General features: G+C 43.8%; 1 protein-coding gene across 4 annotated transcripts in view; it reads left to right on the top strand.

The window, feature by feature from the left end:
- The window catches only part of PRR5L (proline rich 5 like), a 41,147-nt gene extending 15,151 nt beyond the window's left edge, over window positions 1–25,996 (top strand). For 3 of the 4 annotated variants that reach the window (XM_069017126.1, XM_069017127.1, XM_069017129.1), the window contains exons 3-9: window positions 589–669; window positions 4,095–4,143; window positions 13,063–13,120; window positions 16,087–16,178; window positions 19,463–19,603; window positions 21,252–21,378; window positions 24,944–25,996. In XM_069017126.1, the coding sequence (XP_068873227.1) occupies window positions 589–669; window positions 4,095–4,143; window positions 13,063–13,120; window positions 16,087–16,178; window positions 19,463–19,603; window positions 21,252–21,378; window positions 24,944–25,275 (880 nt within the window). In that variant the 3' untranslated portion in view covers window positions 25,276–25,996. The remainder of the gene's footprint in view (window positions 1–588; window positions 670–4,094; window positions 4,144–13,062; window positions 13,121–16,086; window positions 16,179–19,462; window positions 19,604–21,251; window positions 21,379–24,943) is intronic. The other variant, XM_069017130.1, reaches the window with a different exon arrangement.
- The last annotated feature ends 1,036 nt before the right edge of the window (window positions 25,997–27,032 follow it).

Genomic DNA, 27,032 nt, shown 5'->3' on the forward strand with positions numbered 1-27,032 from the left:
CTTTAGACCTGCTAAACCTTCTTGTCTGCTGTCACTTTATGATCTCCTCTGTGCTGGTGAGAGAATTAGAAGATACTCCAACAGCATCTTACAAGCATTAACAGGGCTTAGACTCTGATCTGACTGAGGTGATGCTGGCTGCATAACATCTTCCAGCACAGCCAGGGTCTTGCCAGATGCTGCAGAGTGGGTGGTTCCTGCTAGGATCACTGGATAATGCAGTGTGATGTGTTTGGCAGATATTACCAAAAATCTATGTCTCCTCATAGCAAATAATTGCCTCCAGCACACAGCAAAGATCCCCCAAACAGTTGTGTTCAAGATACATCTGGCACGAGCAGTGTCTCTGTGACAACTTCCCCTTGCTTACCCTAGGCAGAACTTGAGGTTGGTTCTGCTCTGTCTCCCAGGAGAGACACAGGTAATTCAGAGTAACGATTTCAAGGTGAGAAGAAGTAAGTATTTAAGGGCAATTAACTTCACCTGGTTATAACCTCTCTGCTTTTGGTGTCTAGTTCATGTTGTGCTCTGTGGTAAATCACACTGTTATTCATGGGTGTTGTCCTGTCTGATTTCTTTTTTTGGCAGTGTTCAAACAGCAGTGATAAATGTGTTCAAAGGGGGAGGCTTGCAGAACAATGAGCTTTACACCCTCAATGAACATATCAGGTAGGTCACTGAAATGCATGAAAATGGATTTTTGCTGCTGCTTGTTTAGTGTTTGCTGGGATCTGTTCCCTTCATAACTACAGTTAGAAGATATTGGTGGGGGGAGAAGGGATGAAAGCAAACTTAAGCACAGCTTTGGGGTTTTTGGCTAACTTAGTTCTTTCTTGCTATTGAGTGACATGAATGGCATGAGGTATTTGGATAATTTTTCTCCAACATGTGTGGATGTACAGCTTTGATAAGGACAGGTTGTGTATTGACTTGGATTGTAAGGCTTTTGTTCCTTCCTAGGAACTATGCCTCTTTTGGATATGTCTTATGCATAATAATATTGGCGTCTCTTTTCTAAAACCAAACTTCTCAGAACTGTGGAGTGTTTAAAGCAAACCACAGCATTTCATTTAAAGGCTTAATCTTCACGATAATTGCAGAGCAAAACCTGAAAATATGAACCATAAAGATAAAAAAACTAAAAGCCTAGCTAACACTTTTTGTCACTGATGCCAGTGATGGTTAAGAGTCTCATTTTCTTTTAAAAGCAGGTTTCATGATTATCTGTGGTTTCGTTCTGATTAGTTGGAAAGTTTGATTAGCAATAGATAGGACTGTAGAGTAGATAAAGAACTATTTATTTTTGCCTTGATTCCAAGTGCTGCTGAGAGGAGTATTGTCAGGGCTCATGGATGTAGGTTCTTTTTTTACCACTGCATCCATATTAAATTGTCAAGAGTGCTGTCATACGTGTCTCCACTTCTTCTTTTATATGTCCTCCTCTCATCGCTATTGCATTTTTTTGAGCTCCAAAATTCAAATGGCAATTTGAGCTAAGTATTTACTAAGCAGCAGTCTAAACTACCCCTTTGCCTACTTTCAAAATAAATGCAGCTCTCAGGGCAGGAGACTCTGTCCAATTTGGTTCAGTCCCAAACCAGAAAAGTTTAATATAATTCCTTTTGAGAGTTGAGCAAGGGCAGCATCTTGTGCTTTAATGATATTTTAGTGTGTTCAGGTCAGAAGTCTTCAAGTTAGGTTTAAGTACTTGGAGCAGTCTTAATTCTCCATGGGATGAGTATTTGTGGACATGAAAATAAAAACAGATGTCATAAGGCTTGGGAAATACCTAAAGCCCCAGCTTGTTAGCAGACTTGGGGAGTGGCTTTGGGCTTTGTGACTCGCCTGCCTGGCTGTTGCCCGTGGCTGCATCCTGCTTTTCCCCTGCAGTGCAAGCAGGTGCTCCTTCCCACCTTCCCAGGAAGGCAGTACACTGGGCAGAACTGCTGTGGGATCTGGGCTTGGCCCCAGTGGCTGGACCATGCTCTCTTCATGCTGGTTGCTGAAGAGAATGCAGACTGTTGAGAACCAGGTGAAGAACAGGAAATTCTTTATGAACTGTGTATGCTTTGAGAGCAGTGCTGATGGTGGGAGGGGAAATGTCCTCTTCCACAGACATGCACTGCCAGGCTGTACTTGGAAACACTCACCTTGAATTACATGATTAATGTTCCGGCAGGTGCCCTGAGCATTGGTTACATCTCCAAATGTCACTCTTTAAATAGACTATTTCACATCCAAGCAGCTCATTAATGCCCATCTAAGGACCAAAGGACAGGCCTCTGCATGTGTGTTTGTGTGAACACCTGCAGCCTCACACCTGTGGTTCTTGATGGAGCTCCCAGCACAGGGTGAGCTCTGTGCACAGGGTGAATCTCTGGCTCGACACTGGAAAAAAGCCAGACCTCTGAGACAGACAACTCTTGTGTGCTGTGAGGTCGAGCTGGTACCTTTTCCTTGCTCGTGTTCTCCCCTTGGCTTCTGGGCTGTAGTTTGCAAATGCAGTGAGAGGCTCTCAGGTTCTGCACAATGCTTTGTCCTTTGGCACAGGGAAACAGGGGACAGTTTTAAGGGAGGATGGTAATGGCAGGACCAGGAGATGAGCAGGTGGTAACATTTTGCTCTGGATTGCTGCCACCAAGTTTTCATCTTGCTGTGATTTGATACCATCTCACTGCCTTTTTTTTTTTTTTTTTTTTTTTTAACTGCTCTGAAAGTCAGTTGTGCCAGTGAGAGGAAATTTAAGAAATGCCTTTGGGAGATGGAATTTCTGAAAGTGGGAGGTGACCTGCCCATGTTTAGGAGGAGACCTCTCCCTTGTTTTTTTTTTTAAGGTGCAAGCCTCTAGTTGCTGGTCTTAACCTTCATGAAGCCAAATCCTTCTGGGCTTGTCAGTCAGCTGCTGTAGAGCCTGCTGGATTTGGATGAAGCCAATGGAAAAGCTTCTGGCAAATGGGCCCGCAAAGACTTACCTGATTTATTGATCTAATGGAAATAGATGTGTGCTTTGATTTGGGTAGGTGAATATGAGCACTATGAGAGAGGAAGAGTAAAGGCGTGTTGGCATGCAAATAATCTAGAGGCATTGCAAAATGGCTATGGAGGAAGGTTGCTGTCAAATTTGACTTACAGCACAGATTAGGTAAAGCAGTGTAGTTTGTTGGTAAAAACCCAGCCTAAGAACTGGATGGTCCCTGATTCCTCTGCTGTTTTCAAGCACTCTTGACTATAGTTTACATTGGTAAAAAGCAAAACTCTTAGAACAGAAAAAAAATTCCGATGGTTGGCACTGGAAAGTGTTGGGCAACCTTTAAATTTTAGGCAGAATTTACTGCTACAGAATTTCTCAGTCACTGAAAGCTTAAAGTGCAAATGCACTGAGCTTCAGAAGTTGTTTTTTTAATGCTTCTGATGTAAAGCAATCCTTATTTTTATTTAATTTTTTTTAAAATACAAATATGTATTAGAATTCAAAACTTTCATCACAGCCTGACTTAAAAGCCAACAATTTTCATCAGAAATATTTCTTTAGAGTGGGTTTTGCCTGTATGTATTTAAAACACCTCTTGTTGAATTTCTTCCTTGGAAAATACGCCTTCTTTTTTTATTTTTTGAAGTGTCGTAGTTAAAATGTGGCTGCAGCTTCTGCTTCATTTTTCCTCTCCTTGTCCTCATCTTATGCTTCCAAGAGAAAAGGAAGTACAACATTAGGGAGATATGCTATCTTCAGTGACATAAAAGGCATCTTTTTTTAAACAAAAAAGGAGAAAAATTTATGGATTTCAATCTGAGTAACTTTAAATTGTCTCCCCAGCTTTCTGTTCATTCAGGGGAGTAATTTTTTTTTTTTGCTTGTTCTAGGTGTATGGTTTATAATTAGAAGACTTTTGAGAAACTGTTTAATTCCTCTATAATTTGAGAATAGCCTTTGTAAAATACATACGTAACTGTATGAGAAATCTAACAGTGGCCAACATGACCCATTCCCATACATTCCTGTATCTTTGGTATGACTGGTAGTAAAGTGCAGATATTCCTGTAAGAAATGACCAGCAGTGGCTGCTACTTCATGGCTCCATTCCTTCTGTCTACAGACGGCTGCTGAAGAGTGAACTTGGATCCTTCATCACAGATTACTTTCAGGTATTGCATGACTTGCTTGCTTTGTTTTGAGGTTTGCTTTCTTCAGCTTTTTAGCCTAAAACAAAATTAGGATCCCTTTTTACATGTCTGTAGCCTCCCAAGTTTCGTTTTTGTTTTGCTAAGGAGGATGATGGAGGTACTGTATTTTTTAAATATGGGCCATATAGCCTTGGGAGTAATTATTTTTATTGATGTATGTGCAGAATTAAGGATAATCTTCCTTTGTGCTTAAGAAAGGCTGCTAGTAGCCTGCCAAAATCAAGAAGGAATTTACTTGAAGTTTTTAAAGAAGATGGGATACCTTTTCTTTAGCATAAAGAGTTCAAAAGTAGGTTCTCTGCAACGGGGCCAGCGAAGGGAAAGAGAGGAGATAACAGCTGCCTGGAGGCAGGAGGGGGCAAAGAGAAGGAAGTTTCTATCAGCAGGAAATCAACCTGGGTGCAGCCTTTTAGTCCCACAAATACAATGCAGCTTCTGTAAAAGGAAAATGTGAAGGATGAGGGAAGTGTTGAACAACAGATGTGACTAAGTGTTGCTGCCTTTTACTGATACTGTCCAGGTAGACAAGAGGTTCACATGTAACCACATGAAAGCATGCTGGATGATTTTTAGAAGGCACTGATGGCTTTCAGTGTTTAATTTGTTCAGTATAGTCTTGGTTAAAAAAATAAATAAATAAATGAGGGCCTGCTGGAAACAAGAGGGTTTTCTTCCCTTTGAGTAAGAGAGAGGGAAAATTTCTGTACTTTCTGAAGCGGCTGATGCTGTCGTGTGTGTGCTGACAGCTTAAAGGAGGAAAAAGAAGACTAGTGTTGCTTCCTATCAGATTATGTGATTTATTAGATTACATGACTTTAAAAAATCCCCCTGCTGTGCTATCAAGTGAGAAGAAAACTCCTGCCCCAGGGGTAGTTGTTTCACTTCCTCAGACCCTCTCTGCACAAGTTGTTTACTGCAGAGGCAGCTGCTGGTGGCGCATGGCAGGATGTTTCCTAGACCCTGAGTGGGGTGGCAGCCATCAGCACTCACATTTAATTTCTGGGGTATTTTTGCTCAGTGTCAAAAGGAGTAACTTGGCATCTGTCAGACTTAGCCTGAGGTAAAACTCTCGGTGCAGGCAAGTTGTGAGACAAACTGTGAGATAAAGGCTATTGTCAGAAGTGAGATTTTTCCCTCTGTAAGCTAAGATGCAGACATTTCTGATTCTAGACTACCAGCATATGGCCATGATAAAAGTTACTACTCCCTCCTGAATGCCTTTCCTCAAAAATCCTAGGGCCATGGAGTGGGGAAAGACTGTTCTCATGCCAAAGAAGGGCTGACAACGTTATTTCATTTGTCTGTGGGTTCTGTTTCACTGCTGATGCCAGCTGATTTATGGCAGTACTGCTTGCCACCAAGATGAGCAGAGTTGAATCAAGCTGCTGATTTGGCTGAAAAATAGCCTTGAAAGAAAAAAAATAGAGTTTCCAACTACTTCTTTGTGGTGTTGTGGTCATCACCTCTGACATGGGGGAGGTGCTGGGAGGAGGTCACCAGGATGCAGAGTGGAGTGGAAGTGCATCTTTTGGCAGTGACTTCCTCTGACATCTGCTAAAGCCCACTGAAAGCTGCCCCAAGAACCATTTTCTGTCCTCTTGCATTGAAATGGACCCTGAAGAATCTGCTCTCTGTGTAGCCAGGCAGTTTTAAATATCCCAGCAGCAATTGGAGCAACTCACTGGATCATGTAATATTTAGATGTGGTAAACTGACTTGAATGTTTTCCATTTCTTATGCCATGACACTTATAACTGGAGCCGCTAAGAGGAAATTTAAAATCACATTTGTTTTAAGAGTTCAGGATTTTACATTATGTAAATTTTATATGCTCACACATGCACATTTTTTTATAACCATTGAATATTTAAGACTAAAATGGAACAGAGCTTTTATAATGAGACAAAGCTACTTTTGTGATGAACTTAACTTGATTACTCACAAGTCCTTTTCATCAGCACTCATGCACATTAACAATTTTTAGCTCCTGAAATTGCTAAAGGAATGTTCAGGAAATGGCTGGAGTTTATGCAGTCTTTTTCTTCTACCAAGCCATCATCATACCAGAGTTAATGAGCCTGTTTTGTCTTTGAAAGAGAAATATAATTCCTGTAAGGGCTGCAGTGCAAACTCAGATATTTCGTTCTGAAGGGGAGCTGTGTTTATAAATCTGCTGCTTTAGCAATCCTACTGTATATACAGCCCATCTCCTTGGATGGAAGCCTGAGTGTAAATGCCAGATAGCTGGGACTTGTAGCATTTGCTGCAGATCTGCCTTAAAGCAGTGTTTCATGCTCCAGGTTTTTCAGTACTAACTTTGCCCACGAGCTGATTCTTGAATTTCCTGCTGCTGAAAAGGGGCACTTTGTACCTACCTCTCTGCTCAATAACCCAGCAGGGCACCATTTGCCCTCACTGCTGGGTTAGTTTGCTGGTGGTCTGCTGAACTGCAGTAGGTGGAAATCCTATGACCATGGAAGGTAAGAGGCTGGGATTTGGAGGAACACAGTATACTGGCAGTTGGGACTTCTCTGGTGCAGCTGTGTGATTTTTCAGATAAGCTCCCTTCATTTTCCTGCTGTCTGACCCTCATGTTTGTGGAGAAAAATTTTTAAATATGAAACTAGCAAGTGTTGATAAATTGATGCATTATCTGCCTGATTCTGCAAACAGCCTGAAAGAAGACCTGTGGAAGGGACGAACTGTGTCTTTTCACTCTGTGTGGGCTTGTTAATCTTGAAACTCATGGGGGGCAAAATGGAAATGCATTTATGTATATTAACTCCAAACTGTCTCCTCCCAATGCAGAGAGACCTGATGCCTTGCCAGGCACTGTAACCTCTCCCAGAACTGATAGGCTGCAAATGCAGAAAGTCACATGCCCAGAGCTGCTGCCTGATGTCCACTCCCCGCACTGGCAGAGCTGGTAGGTGAGGAATGGCAAGTGGACGTGTTTCCTCATCTAATCCAATGAGATCTCTGATGTCTTAAAACCAGAAGCAAAGCTGTTACATAATTTCCAGCCTGCTGCAGTGGAGAGCCCCTGGAGGTGGCAAGTCCTGACTCAGACCCAGCTTTGTGTTTGTACGCGAAGCTGCAGAAGCTGCAGCGTGCGAGAGCTCACATTGCTGGGGTGTCAGGCAAAGTCCAAGCAGCAAGATGATAATGGATAGCTGAAAAGTAAGCAGTGTCAGCAATGAGGCAAGCCTGCATCCAACCCAAACTTGATTTTATCTTCTCCCTTTAGAGCAGTCAGAAGTGGTACTGGTGAACTTTCCTGTGGTCGGAGTCCCTCTCGCTGTAGGTTCCCTGGCTGTGCGAGGTGGCTGCAGTGATAGGGGGAAACCTGCACTCCTCCTTCTCCTGTGGCACCATAAAGCTTTTGTTTAGGTCCCCAGTGCATGTTTTTCTGGAACTCCAGCCAGGAGAGATGACTCCAGCATCTCTCGTGATGTTTGCTCACTCCTTTGAAAGGCCGCTTTGTGAAGCCTAGCTAACAGCTGAAAAGGCCATGTGGCTGCTGAGTCAAAGGGAAGTATATGGGGTGTGTGATGCATCCTTCCTCGATGCGAGGTTTCTGTGCCTACCTGTTTCACAGCAAGGCAAGGAAATCGTTGTGTAGGCTATTGGAGTGGTGGTTACTGCTGGATACAGGCAGCAGCACTAGCTCTTCTCTGGCCAAGTGCTGCCTTGTGCCTGCTGCCAGGGGCTGCAGCAGCTGCACAAGGAACAAAATTCACACTTGTGTGATTTGCAGAGCTCAGCTGTGTGTCTGCAATACCCTTTTGGGCCAAACTGGTCTTTATTATTGTATTTGTCTCCTCATTGGCTGGGAACCTCTGTTTGTGCAGGTCTGCTAATTATTTCTGCTTCATGTGGCACTTTCTAGAGCGGCTTTCATGGAGCAGCTCCAGAAGCTCCATAGCAACTGCCCAGCTTGGTTATCATGGACAGGGTCACCCAGCAGCTCAGCACTGCTATTGAGCAGAGCACCTAGTCGTGGTGGCAGCAGGGACACCTCCTTTCGGGCTCTGCTCACATGGACTCCATTGATGTGTTTGAGTCCTTCCAAATGCAGCCTGGTTGCTCCTGCTCACAGCGTGGCATGGTCGCTGTGCCATGGCCTGGCTGAGCAGGATCCCACCTGGAGCAGTGACTCACAGTACAGGCTCAGGGGCCCTGCCTGCGGGATTTTCCCAGAGCTGCTGCCTGGCTGGTTGTGGTCTAGATCACAGCAGTGCTGCCTACTTGGTCTGCCTGGTCTGCTCTCCTTCTTACTCTCCTTGCTCACTTTCATCTCTTTAAGCGGGCTTTCTCTTTTATCTGTCATGAACAAAACCAGCTCTAGGAAGAGTCATTTTAGGATGTGATTTCATATTTGTCTTGCAGTTTCTCCTTTACGTAGGATTGAAGTGATCTCTCTGCTTCTGTCAGTATTTCCCCTCTTGTTAGAGAAAAAAGAAAGGATGGGGGTGGGGGTGCTCTAGGTATGAGATGGTGCAGCTCACACAAATTTGTGTTTTGTAAAATACTGCCAAGAATTAGGTAGGTGTTTGTGTGCAGCTGGCAATAACTTTGTAGAAAATACTTGCCAGCTAAATTTGGGTGATGCTTTTATTCTCAAATTAACATCAGATTATCCACAAAGCAGTGGCTATGTGCCTGTAGAGCCTGTAAAAGTGTGGTTTAGCACCAGAACACAAAGCCTCAGTTGGCTACAAAAGGGGGCTGTATTTAAGAAATGCTGTAGAGTACTGAAGAAAAACTGATTTTTTTTCACCCATCAAAATGAGGTCAATTATTTTGAGGATGTTCTGGATCAGTTTACTTCTGTTTCAAGCTTATGGTGTTTGATGAACTAATATTAATTTGTTAATTTGAAGGTGGCTTTTAAAAGGCATACTGGCCATGTTTGGCTTGGAGACATGCGCAGAAAGCAGAATTTGTCTATAATTAAATGGGTGTTTATGTAAACCTTTTTCCTTCAAAGATAATGGCTTGTTTGTTATTAGCAGGAGAGTTCATTTTTACCTTGCCATACTGCAGACATGGCTTTCAGACAAGATGGGAAGTTGCCTGTGATGGCTTGGGCCTCCTTGATGTTTTTTGTGGAGCTGCTGCCAAAGCTACTTAGCTGTTTTTTGCCACCCTTCTGCTTGAGTGTAGCACCCACAGCAGAGCAAGCTGTGCTGGTGGCACGGCTGTCACGCCAAAATCCTTCCTGTTGGTTCCATCCGGAGGCTGCCACCACACCCATCATGCTGCTGACAGAGTGCTGCTGACAGGCAGCATCTAATCCGCCTCAGGCAGAGTCAGATGGGTACCATGATACCCAGGGAAGGGCCTCCCTCCATGGCCCTCACTGGGAATGCCCAGCTCCTGCAAAGTGGAGGGAGGGAGAAGGTGCTGGGCACTGCAGGCGCTGCTGGTTTGAGAGAGGAGCCCCAGCTGGTGTGCCTGGGACAGCTTTCACCTTCTGGGGAGGTTGGTGGGACTGGAATTGCTCCATTGGGCACGAATGGAGAAACTTGCCTCGATTTCTCCAACAGGGAGAGGAAAGAGGAAAATACCTGTGCCAGAAAAAAGGAAGGAATTATCAGGAAAGTGTCTGTGTTTCATAAGGTGGTGTCTGACTGCCTTCAAATTTTTTTTTTTATTCCCAGTGGTTTGAGCATGACTAAAGAGTAGCAAACACATACACCTTGTGGGAGGATCTTTGCTGAGGAACAAAGGAAAAGTGATTACTTTAGCTTTGATTCCTGTCTTTAAAAACTTGGAGCATTTGAAAATTTACTTAAGAGCTTTTTCTTAGCTGCCCTTTTTAGTGGTGTATGTGAGACAGCTATTTTGGTTTTCTGCACTGAGAAAAGGGGGTCAACCTGTGAGATTTCACAAGGTCACTTCCATCTGCTGCAAAACATCTCTCTCCAGATTTCTCAACTGCACGTACGTGTGTTAACATGGGGTGTTCAGTCAGGACTTTGTTTCTCTGCACAGCAGAGTAGCAAAGAGTATGGGCAGGCTTGCACCCCCCCACAATGAGCAAGTAGCATCCCTGATGTCCCAAAACACCCTGGGGAGCCAGGAAAACCTCATCTGGGGAGGGAAGGGAATCACTGCCCCAAGCTCCCAGTTCGGCTGTAACTGCAAAGAGATGGAAGGTGGCAGCTGAACTTTTTCAAATAAATGTACCCTTCAAGCTTACTTGGTATGAGTCTTTATCTGGTCTTGCTTCAAATAGAAGATTTATTTTTCCTCTTAGCTCTGTGCCTCTGGGTTGCCTCTGGCAAGCAGGGATGCAGCAGCAAAATGAGACTTGTAATCTAGACAAGGTCTGATATAGACCTCCGCTGCGGCTGCGCTGAGCAGCTTGCATTGATCTGTCAGCAGACCCTGTAGGGTTTGTTAATGACAATTTGCCTGTCTGGCTTGCTCTGAGGGATTAATGTTTGGATTGAATCAATTTCCAAGCTTGTGACTTCTTGCAGAAAAGATGGAGAAGTAACATTTCCAGGTATTTTTAGGATGGGGAGAAGGGAAATGAAGTGTGGCTGATTTTAGTTTAATTTTTTTTAAGTCTCTTCCACAGGAAAAGGGAAAATCTGAGAGGATAAGTGAAAAGTCTGCAGTAACTATATGGACCTAATCTCTTTTTTAAGGAAACCTTTAAAGTGACATTATGCAATCTCTTTAGCACGTGGAATTACTATAATGGATTCATAGGAGCATTGTAAATTAGTTACTACAGAGTGATGAGTAATGTATCTATTTTCTAATAGATACAACTGTGCTGCCCATTAGCATGTACAAATGTGTACTTTGGTTGCTGATAATAGCTGCAAAAAAAAAAAAAATCCCTGGAAGTAGAAAATATTAATAATACTAACTATTAGGCAAAGTATCTGGAAAATTGTATCCAGAGTGCTCAGGAAGCACATGTAAAATGAAATCTAATGTTCTAGTGCAGATAGAGAAGGAATTCATACTTCCTGAGAGAAACACAAAAAAATAAGCATCACAACCTCATATGTGTATGTGTATATACCTTTTTATTATAAAGTAGTTTAAAATAAGACAGTAGTAAAGACCAGCTATAAATTTCCCCTGCAGTCTATGAGAGATAATTGCCTTTAGCTACAGGTTGAAAAATAAAGAAATTAAGTACTTCATTAATAAACTGAAAGTATTTGGAAAGATTGAAGTGCACTATCACTCCAACATTATCTATTGTTCAGGCAGAAAAATATTTATAGTGTAAGTGGGTTTCACTTTTTTTTCCCCTTATGGTTTTCTTCATTACACATTTCTTTCTCCCACCTTTTTCACACTGCTAGTTTTTTCCTGGGAAGTTTTTTTTTGTTGTTGTCCAATGCATGATATGTGTACTGATTTATTTCTGTTGAACAAATCTAAAATTTGAATGGACATCCCGACAGGTTCACATTTCCCTCCAAAGCCATTATTTCTGCTAGAGAATCTTCATAAAACAGTCCCCTTCCACTTGGTGCTAGCATTTGGAAATGTTGCAGTTTTTTTATTGTGGGAACCTATTTATCCAGCTTGCTAATTCCTGTTGTCATTGCCCAGATGAAAAATATCTCCCAGCCTGAGAATGTCACAGAGCAATGTTTCCTCCTTTTTATTCCCTACAGCCGTACCCCATCTTTGCGTAGCTTCTTGTTGAAGGGAGGATGCAGAGGTGTGCTGCTCTCCTGGCCTGGGGTTCCACAGTTGCCTGTCTGTGTGCCAGGGCTGAGCCAGGCTGCTCGTGGTTACAGGAGGCAGGTTTATGATCCAGAGCAGGAGCACCAGGGCAGGATGCACTATGGCAGCTCATCAGGGGGCCGTAGTGCTGTCCAGGCAGTGGGGTAACAGCAGTGTCCACTGGGAGTGAAAAGAGATGTGCCTTGCTCCTGGGCTGATGGAAGGGTCAAAAGTGCAACCTTGACCTGGTTCCCCATTAAAAACAAAAACTGTGATGAACAGTGAGGGAATCATCTCTGACTGCTGTGGGCTGCCCTGATACTGAGTCCTTTCAGAGAGGCAGGTGGCCTTACTCTCTATCAGTATGATCTCTGTACCTTTTAGGATGCAGTAATAGTGTGTTATGTGGTGATTGCCTTTCTCTGTGTCTTGGGGTGACTTTCAAAAGTTTTCAGAATAAGTGATTCACCTAGTGCTGTTGGGAGAACAAAAAGGTAGGTGTTGTTTTTGCACCATGGTTTGGGGAAGTGGGAACAAAAGCAGATCAGGTATTTGGATGTCCTGAACTGCAAACAGGCATATTGATACCTTGATCTCTCGTCCATGAGAATCAAATTTATGTAGAAAGACCAGGTCCTGCCAGTTCTTCTGCAGCTTGACACTGCATACTGAGATGATCCAGCAGCTCAATGCAAAAAGAATGGCCTCATGGAAAAACAATAGGTAGGAACAGAGAAGTAGATGTTAGGGAATTGAACTTGGCTTACTGTGCAGTTAGGCCAGCAGTGAGCAAGGGCAAAAAGAAGAAAGAGTGGGACATTTTCATAGCATTTGACTCTTTGATCACCTCCATCATGGAGTTGAAGTACAGCTTATGTGGCTGCATTGTTATGGTAAGAACCATTTTATTTTCTTGACTCCCTCTCTGTGACTCTTCCCATTTCTGGGAGATGTTTCAACTGCTGTGTCTGTTGCATTTTCATGTCTAACTGAGCAAGATGAGGTTAAGGAATGTCTAGCACTCACACTGAGACCAGTGCTGGAAGAAGGTGCTACAACATGACTAAACTTAAGATAAATGTATGCAAAGTGGGTAGCATCTGAAAAAAATGTACTCTTACATGTTCATTATAAATAAATAAAAGGCAAATGCACGTCTCTCTTTTCTCTTGGCAGAACCAGCTCCTTGCGAAAGGCTTGCTGTTTATGGAGGAGAAGGTCAAGCTGTGTGAAGGTAAGTGTAGCAGGAAACCTGTTTTGGAAGGGAGCTGTGCTTTGATGTTTGGTCAGATGAGGTGATTTGCATGTCTGGAAAGCATACAGCCCTTTCTGGTGCTGTCCTAGGGTGTCACACAACCCCTCAGGAGCCCTTGTGAGGCTGAAGAGAGGGTGGGCTGTTTGAATAGCCATAGAGCCACGATGCTCCCAGCAGCCATAACTGCATCACAAAAGCAGGAACGTGGGTCTTGTGTGGCAGCTGGACCTGGGCTCAAAGCAGTTCTGGTCTGGACATGGATCCCATTGCAAAACTGCTTGGAACTGCCTTCTGGCTTTTATTTCTGAATGTGATTGCAGCTTAATGTAAGCACAATTTTAGTTTATCTGTCATGCTTTTGAGAGCTGAATATCAAGCTTTGTGTAAACTTAAAGAAAAAACCAGTCCTTTGGGTGAGAATGAAATCCTTCTGGAAAGAAGCTGATCACAGATGGAGTTTTGTTCAAACTGCTGCTGCAGAGCCTGTGGACCAAGGCAAGTGTGGTGTGGCCACTCAGTGTCGGACATGTGGGGAGTTGGTCACGTTTAGTAACTGCTCAAGCAAAGCCAGCACGTCTTTATTCAAAACCAAGCTGCGGTTTGGTTTGACCCAGTTTTGTGGCCTGCAGGGAAGATCTCTTGCTAATCACCAGTGTGTTGTATGTGGGTCATTAAATACCAATAGATGCTTATAATCTCACATCATTGCTGGTCCTGGATTCCTCCGCACCATTCTGCACCAAGTGACTTCACCCAGCTGGCAGGCTGTAGGACTTGGGCCCCAGAGGAGATAAGGGGTTGCCAGCCTCCTGCTTGGTGTGTGCTTCTTCAGCACTGGCCCTGTGAGAGAGGAAAAAGGGCAGACTCCTGCCTTTTCCAAAATGTGGGTACCTGCCCTGCCACAGCCAGCTCTTCAGAATGAATGCTGCACAGCTTACCTGAGGCTTTGGTTTCTGTATTCATAGAAAACTCTTCAGGTATCTGCTTTGGCATTAGGAAAATTGAGTTTGAGTCTGTAATAAGCTGAGAGCTGCCCAGGAGTATTTTGCAGATGCTCAGGTAGTTTGGGTCAGATGAAGTTTCCCAGGCGGGTAGCAAAACACCTTCTCTGCCTCATTTTTCTATCCCTAGTTTGAAGTGACACTGGAGCCACTTTGCCTGTGCAGGCTGGCATCACTGCAGGAGATTACTCATGGGCATCTTTCTTTTATAATGTGTGGGTTTGTTGCAGGTCTTGTGGTCACAGCAATGAGGATTTCTTGTACACGCTTCTTGGTGAGCTCTGTCTTCCTGGAAAACTTATACTGCCCCAGCACTCAGAGAGAGTGTCTGTAGGGCTGCAGGGCATGGCAATGTTTTATCTGTGTCTAATTTTCAATCGCAGCCTGTTACTTTAACATGGTTTTTCTTTATACAGTCTGTCAGAATCTCTTTCAGTGCCAGCAGGATTTACAATTTCTTGAAGAAACAAGCCATTCTTGCTTCCCCTTCAGAAGGAGAAGTGATCTCTGACGTTTCATTCTGTCTCCACACAGCAAAGCATTGCAGTCCTGGGTAGGAGGCAGAGGAGGGAAAAATTTAAACATTCAATGAATCTGTTTCCTGTTGTCTTTTTCGCTTACACTCGGCTGTTGCTGATAAAGGGTAGCTGTTGTGGGGGTGTTGGGTAATTTCTTGTCGGCCTGCAGTTCCAGTTTTGAAGCCAGAGTCATACCTGACACAGTGAAGCATCTCTTTGAACCTTTCTGTGGTTGTTAGTGGGCTGGCTCTCTGCTCTAAGGGAAATGTCCACAGGATCTAGTCCTGCTGGCTCTCTGGCTATATCCTAAGCAACACAGCCCATGGACAAGCACAGTGAAAGTGTGTGTGGAAGTGTGCAGATGAGGAAAGCACTTCAGTACAGAGTGATAAGTCTCCTTTGAGTTGCAATTTTACATGTATTCCGGTTCCTCATGTAGGGCCTTTAGTGACCTGGAGCCTTCAAACCTGTCTTGAGTGGCCGTCTTCCATTACTGCTCCTTGAGTCTTCACTGCTTGTGAGCTCCAGCTGAGGCTTGTGGGAGGTATCCCAGAAAATTCTTTTGTCAGAAACTTGTGGTTTTAAACCTGAGTCTATATTTTCCCCTGAGATTTCCAGGGATGTATCTAAAACTTGAAATAAGCATTGCAAACCTGTAGCTAAAAAACAGAGGTTTTGGGGCCAAATGCTGAGGAGTACACAGCTCTGTAAGTCAAACCTATGAGCATAATTTGATCACAGTTGTATTTCTGTTATGGTAATCCCAAGATGCATAACGTAGTCTGCCTTCGTTTTAAGTACCCAGTTACATGTGGGGATATTTTTCAAACTGGAGTCATATAAGGGGTAGTCCCAAGTGAATTTCATTTGGGAACCTTCACAAGGGCCACATTTGTCATTAGTGCCTTTGTCAGGATTCCTGATAGGTACCTGACTGCTGCTTGCTACTGAGTGGATGCTGGAGGGGGCTCAGCTCTTATAAATGCTCTCCCTGCTCTCCCTCATCCTGCAGGATGATGTTGGATGATCAGCTGATGTTAGCTGTGACCTGCTGGTCTTCAGATTCAGCTGTTCATGTGTGGCCTCTCCCCTGCTAGTCAAGCATGTTAACTGTGAGCTGTGCAACTGCACAATCCTGTGCTGTGGAGTTAAAGCCTCTGGTTGAAGAGGGGCTTCACTCTTTTGTTGGAATTGGTCTTGTGTTTTGCACAGAACTGTCTTCTTTGCACTAAGTGACAGAGCAATTTATGGTCACAGCTTTGTGTCTCTCAGTTAAGGGGAAGCTTAGCTGGGTGAAGTCCAGTTTTGGGCAGAAACTGGGAAAGTGAAGTCTCTTATTTGGGGAATTTGAGAGTACTTGGAAAATCCAACTTGCTTTTAGTGTCCCTGTTGCTAAAGATCTTGCTCCCAATCTCTGTTTTCGTAGGTGAGGATCGCATTGATGTCCTGTCTGAAATCTGGGATCACTATTTTACAGAGACTCTTCCTACTCTCCAGGCAATATTCTACCCAGTCCAGGTAATCTTAATTACAGTTCAGTCAGGTGAAGCAAGGTAACTGCAATGCCTGCTAATGGCAAGTGGAAGCTTCTTTGCCAGCAGCACTGTTTGGCCAGTGGTTAAATACATGTCAAAGCCTTTAAACTAAATCTGGGAGGAAGCAGAGTTTATCCCAGTATTAACTGTAAGGAGGACTGCTAAAATCTACTGGACAAGCGTGGTGTTTTGGACTGAATTTATTCCCAATTGTCTACTCTCTGCACTTAGCTAAGCTTGCACACTAAAACTGTAGGACTATGCCTCGTCTAGACTGAAGCTCTGGGCTATTGGTATTTATAGTTCTTTCTTTTTTAAGTTGCTGGGACTGTTGGTGCAGATGACAACTTGTCTTAGAGATATAAATCTGAAGACTAGATCAGGAGAAAATGTGTCTAACTCACCCTAATGACTTTTGAAGGGCTTATATCCCATTTGTGCCTTTGGGAAATCCTCAGTTGGGTTTTTTTAAGCTTTAATAAGGGGCATATAAGTCTATGGGATAGAGGATGAATGAAGACTTTATGTAAGACCTTTTTTACACTGGGTATTTTGAAAGCTGAGTATCCCATCAGAAGTGTTGAGCTGTATCATTTTTTAATGTAGTTTTAGTCAGGGTTTCCATATGAGCAGTCTAATTACCTCCCTAGCCTATTTTGAGCTTTTCTGCCATCAGAGGAAAAGAAAAATATACCTCATGTGGAGAATGATGTTCTTGGAAATGCTAGCCTTCTCCCCTTGACTTTTGCCTCTTCTGGAAGACATTATTTCCGGAGCCTTTTAAAATTATCTTTCTCTTGTATTGTTTGAAAAGCAGCAGGTAAAGCTCAAAGCTTGCCCTTTTCCTCTAATCCTATTAAAGCTGGCATTTCCTAAAAGAGAAAGGACTTCTGCAAAGACAGACACTAACCTTTCTACTGTGTTTATTTTTGTTCTTTCCTTGCTGCAGATGCTTGAAGGTAGGTCTCTGACAGGTAAAACTGTGCAACTCTAATACCCTCCCTTTCTCTCCTTTTGCAAGTAACTCTCAGTGAGGGAGCGACCTATTTAAGCAGGGCTTTGTCTGCACTGCAGCTGCCTGTGTACTGTGGAAATAGTTGAGCTGACTGTTTGTCATACCCACTGATGCTAATAATTCTGCCACTTAGCAGAAAAATCGACTCCCCTGCTATTAAATGTCTCTGATGAGAAGTGGGACAGAAGTTACAGCACTGTGGGTACAGCTTTTGGAAGTAACTTGGTTATAGTGGTGAAAGTGTGACTATGGGATGGCGAGATTCTTTGAAAGCATAACTTTTTTGCTGTATTTGTCTTGTCATGGTATCTGAGTCACTCAAAATACATCATCAAGGCTGTAAAGTTTGGGAAGTATTGCCACTTTCTGGATGAGGAACTGAAACATAAACAGACAAGATATTTAAAGCTTTGTAGGCACCTAAGTACTACGCAAATATATGGATTAAACTGCCTAAATACATCCAAGAATTTGACTCAGAGTAAACTGCTCTAGGCTCCCACAGAGAGAGTTGCTGGTGCAGCAAGAAATAGAAGTTGCTCTTATGCCAGGCCACTGTCCTAATAACAAGATTAGGCTTTTCCTAGAAATAGGGAACTGCATGTAACCATTTATACAGTTTGTCACAACATGTGAGGAGAGCTCATCCAGTGAGTCTTCCATCAAGCTGCCATTCTTTGTACACTGCTCTTGTAGATGGGAAAGTCAATTTGTTCTTGATTCCCCATCTTTTCGTGCAAATATGAACAGGATTATTTAGTTGTGCTCTTCTGCAATCCCAGCAGCTGCCCATTCAGAATGAAACTGATTCAGCCACATGTGTGAGCGTATGTTACCAAAGGAGTAACTCACACTAACCTCCTATCTCGGCTAAGTTTAACCCCAAGGCTCATAGCTGTTGCAGAAATATGACCTTTAAGCAGCCAAGTTGGTTAAATTGCTGTACAGAGGGGAACTATGTAAACAGGTCACTGGCTTTCGTATAGTTGCAGCTGTTGCTGTGACTATTGGTGTGGAAAAAAGAATAGCAAATCTTGTTTTGCTTGGCACAGAAACATGTTTGCTTTTTGAAACGGGGTATGAAGTTAATGGGACTAAACTGCGTGATACAAATAAAAAGTTTGCAGCTGCTGAAATACAGTTCCAAGATAGGTACTAGTCTTTCCTACACCTTTTTTTCTTACACAGTGATAGTTTAAAACAGCAAACTGCTTTTATTATGGCCATGCAGCCCTCTAGAGTATTGGTTTTAATTCGTATTTACATATTGGTAATGCTGTTAATTATGACATGCAACCTGTTATGAATTGATGATTAACTACTGTTAATTCCTTCCAGCTTAATATTTGTTATGTTGAGTGTATTATGGAGATCATAAAATGATTCCCAAGCAGACCATGGGGCAGAGAGTAACATACTGAGAAGAACAAGGCAAACTTTTCAGGCTGGAAAGTGCTGGGCAGGGCTGGGAAGAAAATTTCTGCTATTGAGTTGCAGTGGGGCAAGAGAAAGTCGTGCAGACATTAAACACAGCAGGAGGGAAAGGTGGTAACACCAGCATGCCAAATGGAGTTAGACTGTGTTTAAATATGCTGAGAAATATCATCTGTTAAGCCTGCTCACTTGTGTTGTTGATGTAAAATAGTATCTGGGAGGACATGGAATGCCTTGCAGAGGATATTAAAGCTGTTGCTTTTTAAGGTGATGTTTGGTTCAATCAGTCTTGCTAGCTTTGCTCCAGCCTGAATCCTAAAATCTGTAATGGACTAACTTGTAGATTTTTGTCATATCAGCAAAGTCTAAAGTGCAGATGTTGAGCAAAAAGAGGGTACAATATAGAACAGAGGTAGGTTTAGTTAAGAAATATTCTGTAATAACTTCATTCCCTACCAAACCTGCTTTGGTTTCTCAGCTCCAAGTGCCAGAAGCACAAGCTACTTTTCTGAACAAACTGGATGGCAAGTGGGTTTTATGAATACATACACAGTCATTTGGTGAACTACAAGCCCATTTCTGGCTTCACTCCAAACCTAGTGGTGCCACAGATGAGGCGATGCCATTTCAGAATTTGTGTGAGACTGAGAGGGAGGAAATTGAAGAGTATCATGAATCTTCAAAATGAATGACCAGGGGGTGTTTTGCCACCTCAGCAATGGGCAGAATAGACCCTCCTGTCTGTGTGCCCATGTGTTGGTGTGTTGCTCACACATCCCTTTATGTACACTTGGATTTTGCCTTCTTTGTTTCTTTAGGGTCAGGAGTTGACTATCCGTCAGATTGCTCTTCTTGGCTTCAGAGACTTGGTCTTGCTAAAAGTAAACTTGGAAGAAATCCTTCCCCTGGTCCAGACAAAGCTTCCAGCTTCCATTGTCCAGATGCTGTTAATTCTGCAGGTGGGGAGCCTCTGCTCTTCTTCCTCTGACTCCGGTTGGGTATCTTGACCTCATTGAACTCCTACAAACACTGGAGGGAAAGTGGGGAGGGTAGAGGGTGTGATGAAGGGGATGTGATGTGATGTGTGCTTATTTGGGAGCAGTCAGTGTTAAAATGAGAGCTGAATGTGGATGCCCTGAGCTTTCCTGGGAACAGGTAAAAGATGCTGTTGCCTTGAAAGAGCTGAGTTTTTGTATTTTTTTGGTACTTTTCCTCCCCATCTAGGAACAGTGTCAGGACTCTCTTTTTTCCCACAGATTTTCATCTTCTAACTTGTCTGAATGCCTCTTTGTGCCCTAGTTTTCCTGATTTCTCAGCTTTGCAAGGACAGGGCAAGTCTCTATCACAGCAGACAATGGAATTTGAATGAACTGTGCCTTCTGGCTGCTTGACACCAGCTCCTTGGCTGGCTGGGATGCTGAGTAGTGCCCATTAGAGGAGGAATGCATTTTGGGAGCAGGCAAAATGAGAGGCCATCTTTCAAAGGCCTCTCCCAAGAGATCCAGAGCATCTGTGGTAACTACCTTCTTTATCCAGATCTCAACAGAATACTTTCCAAGCATGCCAAATACAGCTGGTTTTGGTTTTTTTTTAATATTGCTCAGCCTGACAGTCCTGAAAAATGCCATATTACATGTTTGGGTTGATAGAATCATAGAATGGTTTGGGTTGGAAGGGATCCTAAAGAACATCTAGTTCCAACCTCCCTGCCATGGGCAGGGACACCTTCCACTAGACCAGGTTTCTCAAGAGTCCCATCCAGCCTTCCTCTGAACCACATGTAGGACCTTTCATTTGACCTTATTGATTATCATGAGGTTTGCACAGGCCCAACTCTCAAGCCTGCCTAAGTCCCTCTGGGTGGCATCCTTTCCCTCCACACAGCCTGGTGGCTTTTATTTCTTCTCCAATATAATGAGTGTCTGAGAATGAAACTTTCTGAAGCACAACCAAAATTGCAAAGTGGCTAAGCTGGAAGTTCTGTATGAGTTCTCAATGTTCTGATGTTCCAGTGACCCAGATTGGAACAGCAGGTGATACTCAATTTCCCTGAAATATTTTTTTAATATGAGAATCTTGCGAGCAAAGAGGATCTCAAAGTAATACATTTGAGGAAAAAAGCTTGTTGAGGCTTTGCAGGAAGTTAAGTCTGAACGGTTTCTAAATTACTGTTAAATTGGTTGGTGTTATCTGCCATCTTCACAGCTGTAAGCTGAACCACAGAGGGTGCTTTGCCTGCAGTCCTGCCTAGGAAAAGAGCAGTGCTTTGCCCAAGGCGTGTTAAGGCTTTTCTACAAAGATATGTGTTCTGCTAGAACTGCCCCAGTATAATTACACTGCTGTAGTACACTGTGCACATCCTCAGCTGAGCACACCTTGTACCTTCCCGTCACTTGCTTAGAAAAAAGAACTGTCTGCTCAATGTCCATAGGGTGTGACTGTGACTTGAACAAGGAGGTTGACCTGAAAAGGCCCCCAAACCTCCATCAGTTCCAAAAGCTTTACTGATACAGTTGGGATATTCCAGTGTAGAGAGAATTGACAGACCCCAGGCTTTACTCAAGAACCTTTTAAGGGTAATGTTGACTTCTTGTGTTTGATTTTCAGAGTGTCCATGAGCCTACTGGCCCCACTGAGGGCTACCTACAGCTGGAAGAACTGGTCAAGCAGGTGGTATCACCATTCTTAGGTTTGTGTGAGGATCACAGCTCCTCTGGTAGCACCTGCTTGCTTGGTAAGACATGCACGTTGTACTGAAGCTATTATTGGGGTACACAGGTTGGGTAATGGGAAGCATTTGTGCTGGAAAAGGAAACAGTTCATGACTCTGTGAGAGACAGAAAACAAAAGCTAAAACACCCCTGAGAAAGACCTGATTAATGTTTCTGAATGTCTGTTTTTGTGACAGGCATTTTCTTTTCCATGACCTAGTGAACTATGAGTGCCCCATCACCGCACACCCCCCCCCAGCCCCGCAGAATCTCCCCTCTCTCTGGAGATGGACTGGATTTTAAAACCCCTGGGTCCATTCCTGGTGTGCTGCTTTCACCACAGTGTGAGACTGTACCTGGTCCTTTGCTGCCTGCTCTCTGTCCCTGCTTGCTAGCCTGCTTTCAGCTGCTGCACCAACCAGCCTTTGCAAAAGCAGAACTGTTGCATATTAATTCTGAGGGATGACAGGGATTTTGCATGAAGTCTTCCTTCTATCTGAGGATTCTATTAAAAAACCCCAAAATTCTGTGTTTAAAGTATGGATAAACATGTCTAGGTGAGAGAACGGGCACCTCACTCTAGGAAGAGCATGCTTACTCTGGGAAACTTCCTTATGCGTGACCCAGGAGCTCTGCTTACACATGTGGCCAGATAGAAGAGATTGGCTAGCTAATGGGCATAGTGTTACTGATTTGGTAGTCAAGGAGATATAAATAGAACAAGTGAAGAAAGCTCTAGTCTCCCTCTGTTTTTATAAGCTTTACCCTTTGCTTTGATGCAAAATTGTAGCAAGCTGGAGACCCACAACTTTTCTTGTACTACACTTCAGCAGCATATGGGAAGAGATGGTCTTGTGGGAGAAGAACATACTGACAAACTCTGACAATCTCTGCCTGTAATAAACTCATGGCATTCCTTTAGGAAAACTGTGGCTCAGGATTTTTGTTCTTGTGGTTGCTGGGCAATCAGATATCTTCTGTGCAAGTGAACATGGTTGCATAGCTCAGCGTGGATTTGCACATCTAATCCTGAGGCTCAGTCTAGACCAAAATCCCCTGTAAAAGTTGGACTTTGACAAATTTGATAGCTTTGCTGTTTATGGACATCTGCATGCTGCTGGGATACTTTAAAAGGTAGCTGCCTGACCTGGACTGAAGTTTCAAGCCATGCTGGATTTCTGCCAGCTGAATGAGGCATTTGTGCCATTAAAAAAAAAAGAAAACCACACAAACTGGCCTTGTAAAGTTTATATGCCTTAAAATAATTGAATTTACTTTGATTTTAGCCGTCATTTATTTGTGTATATTTCCAAGGTGGCCTTTTGCCCCTGCTCCACCCTGTGCTGAGCATGAGGAAAGGAGGAACTTGTATTTGCAGTACAAGACATGGACTGCAAAAGAAGCACTTTCCTGCAAATAATCATGGCATTTTCAAAGGGCTGCTGTGGAGGTGGCTTCTTTTCCTTCTTTTCACTTGTAATCAGACTTCTTTCTCTTCCTCTCTCCCTCTTTCATTCACCTTTTTGCTTTCTCAGAACTAGTTTCTTCTCTCACTGGGTAGCCTGTAGTGATGATGAAGCTCAGTAGGTTCCCCGTAGTAGCTTTTGGGAAGTGCACTGTTGGGCTTTGGGTGTGCTTGCATTCTGCACAGCTGCTGTGGAGGCCAAACTGCCCTCTGCACTGGAGCCTTCAGGGTAAATGAGTGTTGAGAAATGTGACTGAAGGTGTCTGATCCCAGCTGTGAGTACACATAAGGCTTCAGCCCGCAAGGCTGCTGTATCTTAAGTTGATTTAAAGTGAGCGGGGTGTGAAAGGGGACAGGACTGCTCACAGAGGGGAATTGCAGATGGCAGCATTCCCACCTGCTCTTCTGTTAACACCCTTCTTGCTTTGCCTGTGTAAATTAGCCATAAACTGTGTGGTAAGGATGGAGTATGCCAAAGGAATCCAGCTGGCTAAGAAACAGGATTTATATTGGGGGCAGGAGAGAAGATAAAACATCCACACGTCACTGCTGATCTGAGGTTGCTTGCAAAAAAGTCCCAGAAAAACTCTTCCCAGTTTATATTCTTGGTCATAAGGCACCAAAATAGAAATAAAATTTGTAGTTGAACTATGCATGAGAACTCCCTTAAGAGACTGCCTTTTGTGGCCAAAAAAGTAAAGGGGGAAAAGTAGAGCAATAAATGCATGTTCAGAGTTTAGCCTAATTTCACCTAATTTATTTTCTGAAGAGTCAGATCCCAGTGCCCTTTAACATTACAGTTTGCTGTAGCTTGAGCTGCAGGTGAAACCTAAAGAGTATATTTGCTGTTACCAGCCTCTGAAATGATTTTTGCATACTCTTAAGCATGAAATGAACCATTTTGAATTGATGTATTACTGGCAGTAGCAGGGTGAAGTGTTGGCTGCTCACCTCCCTGCAACAATATAGAATTTTTCTGCTTTTCTTCATGGTACAAGCTTCCAAAACTCTGATAACCCTCAGTGGCAAGTACTTTGCTTTGCATTTTGTTTCTCTCTCTCTTACGCTCTGCAGTCTTGGTTGGAAGCCTTTTATATGGTGTAAAGGCTTCTGACTTTATACAGAGCCTGCACTTCAGTGAAGTTTGTGAGAAACAAAAGAGACACAGGAGGCATCCAACATTGCAGGGGCTGCAGGCCAGCAGGGGAGCAGTAGCAGTGCCTGATCCAGCCTGCTGGGGGGGATTACAGTGAGCCACGGCACTAACTCTGACCCCTGCCTCTCTTCAAGCTTTCACAATTGAATTGTGCTTCATGATACTGGGCTGGGGACTGTGCCGTGGGTCTGTGCTTCAGACCAGGCATTTTCCCCCCCACTTAATGTTTTTGCTGGGCAGATCGTACAGCCCACACCCATCCATTCTGTGTCACTGCCTTTCCCTCGTGCCTCTTTTCCCCAGGCTGTTGTGGACTGTTCCTGTGCACTGTTAGGTGTTTTCTCTGTCTAGCCTCCAAACCAGACGTTTTGCTGAGTGGATGAAATGTTCTTTTTGTGGCATGATCTTTAAAAAATACAGTGGGATAATGCCAACAGAATGGCCTTTTCCTAGGCAGATGGAAAGACAGCGCAATATAAGCATCAGGAATTCCACATTGACAACAGCTAATGGCACTTCCTGAGAGAAGTTTTTCAGAGAAAGGGATGGCAATTCAAATCCCCCCTAAATGTTTTTTTTGGAGACTTGTATCGCTTTAGTGTCACTCATTTTAGTGAACCTGCATGTGAGACTACTCGGTTTGCACCCCTTGATAAAAGAGGAGAACACCAGGATGCTAAAGAGAGTCCTTTGGCTGCTCTGGTGACTTTTTGGCTCACTTCTCTCACAGGCAGCCGCACCTAGAGCAGGATGGGAGGTCTTTCCTTGCTGTAGCAGAGGCAGATCTCCTTTCCCAACACCTAGCAGTATGAACTAGTGAGCTCCTGACTGTTTTCCGGTGGTAATGAGGTGCGACCCTCTGCAGCTGCACACTGAATTCTCTCAGTTCCCCGAGGCCAGCCTAGCAGTGTGGGCAATGCTTTGTTTGTGTGCTGTTGACCATTCCCACTTCCTTTTTCTCTTCCAGAGAGACAGTACTCCAGATCCCGTCCTAAGGCCCTGACCCCACTGACAGAGCAGGAGGGCGAGGCTTACCTGGAGAAATGTGGAAGCATCCGTCGCCACACTGTTGCCAACGCTCACTCGGACATCCAGCTCCTGGCCATGGCCTCCATGATGCACACGGGAATGGTCATCGAGGAATCGGACACTCCTGACAAATGCCTCCTGCTGCAGCCCAGCTGCTTCAGCCACAGGCAGTGCTCCAGCGAGCCCAGCATTGCCGATGGCCCCGAGGGAGTCGTGGCAGCAGCCAGCAGGCAGGACCCTGCCGAGCTGAACTGCACCTCTGTCAGCTAGAAGGAGTCTGCCTGAGCACTGGAGAACTGTATGCACTAAGCTGGATGAAGTGCTGTCTCATCCCTGCTGGGAAAAAAAGAGAAAAATAGGAATTTTGCTCACGTCATTGAAATGGCCTCAAGGGTTCTTATGGCTGAGAAGTACTCTCTAGATACGCTCTTTAACCAGTCTGGGGTCATTGTTGATGGAGGTACCAGGCTGCTCCCAAATGACCACTGAGGACTGCAAAGGTTTTGCTGTTGAACAGCACAGTCTGCCTTCTGTAAGCTTTCTCCATCTACTAGTATAAACCTTCTGGCATCAGGTTTCCTTCCTTTTCTTTGGTATGATACAAACTGGGTTCTTTCTGCTTTTCTCCATCTTTTCCAGTTGTGCTTCTCCTTTCCCTTTGTCCCTGCAGTGGAGACCTTTGTGCTCAATGCTCTCTTTGGTTCTGGTGCTAGTGTGGTGAATGCTGAGCGCTTCATTTCTCTTTTAAAGTTGAACTCAGGGATGAAACCATTTGCATCCTGCAGAAAGATCTGCTGAGGTGAGAGAAGGAGATCCTTCACTTTTCTTCCCATGGGCATGGATGAAAAGTCCAAATCAGACTTACTTTTTTTCCCAGACCTGAAGAGAACAGAGTATATGTGGAGTCTGAGCTGAGTACTTCATATGTACTTTATTTGGTTCCAGTCATATCTTGGGGGTTCAGGTATAAATTGAGTGCAAGATGGCTGGGTGTATAAAGTGAGTGCAAAATAGAATATTGAGCATCTTGCCATTTGCCATCAATTTGCTCTCAAAATGTCAGTGGTGATAGGGGTATGATGATAGAGAAAATTAAATGTGAAGGAGATGCTCCATTTGTGTGTGAGGTGTAAAGGTGCTTCTCAGCACTGGGCCATCGTGACTCCGGACCAGGAGGTGATGATCAGGATTTCATCCTGGGCCTGCCCTGGTACTTTTAGCACTTGCAGATTTCTTGAGAGGAGAAATAATCAGCAGGGTGTGGAAAGGAGTCCTGTCTCAGTGTATTCATGAAGTGCTCCTGACCTCCAGTGGTATGTGACTCAGTGCAGTATTGCTTTTTAGATAAAGTGAGGGCTCTTTGCAGTCTTTGGTTTTGTTTTTATTGTGAAGATTAGGAGTGGGTCCAGTTTGCAGGCATGTGTCAGGCACTGCAGCCTGCAGTGTCTGCTTTGTAGCATCACTTGGTACTCCAATGCTGCTCCTGTGGGAACAGATCCAATCTGTTTGAGCTGTCCCCTGGAATACTCTGCTGATGTCTTGCTAAGCAGATTTGCAAGTGTAATTATAAGCTTAGAGGTGAACTGTAATGCTGCCTTAGATGTCAAATCCCATTAAAAATATGGACAACTACCACTTGAATCTACTCCTAGTGGTACTGACTGTAAATAAATATGTCTTGACAAGGAAACAGAAGGTTAGGATGAGCCTTTGGGATTTTTTTTTTTTTGCATGCAATGACATTAACTGTAGAATTTGCCCTGCTTCTGTTGGGCATTAAACATCTGCTACACTGGTGGTACTGAAAGTACAGCTCTGGCCTGCCAGGATTTGGCCTTAGTAGCATGTGCAGGAAAAGGAAAGCAGATTATTATTTGACAACAAAGCATTAGAAATACCAGCTATGAGCACAAGCCACGCTGCCTTGATAAATGAGGGTGTTGCTTTGTCTCCTGTGGTTTGCAAATGTTGAAAGAGACACTTGGAAGAGCCTTGTTTTCCATGCTATCACCTGAGCTCTTGGCCTT

This window comes from Aphelocoma coerulescens, chromosome 5 (assembly GCF_041296385.1).
Source record: "Aphelocoma coerulescens isolate FSJ_1873_10779 chromosome 5, UR_Acoe_1.0, whole genome shotgun sequence".
Lineage (NCBI taxonomy): Eukaryota > Metazoa > Chordata > Aves > Passeriformes > Corvidae > Aphelocoma > Aphelocoma coerulescens.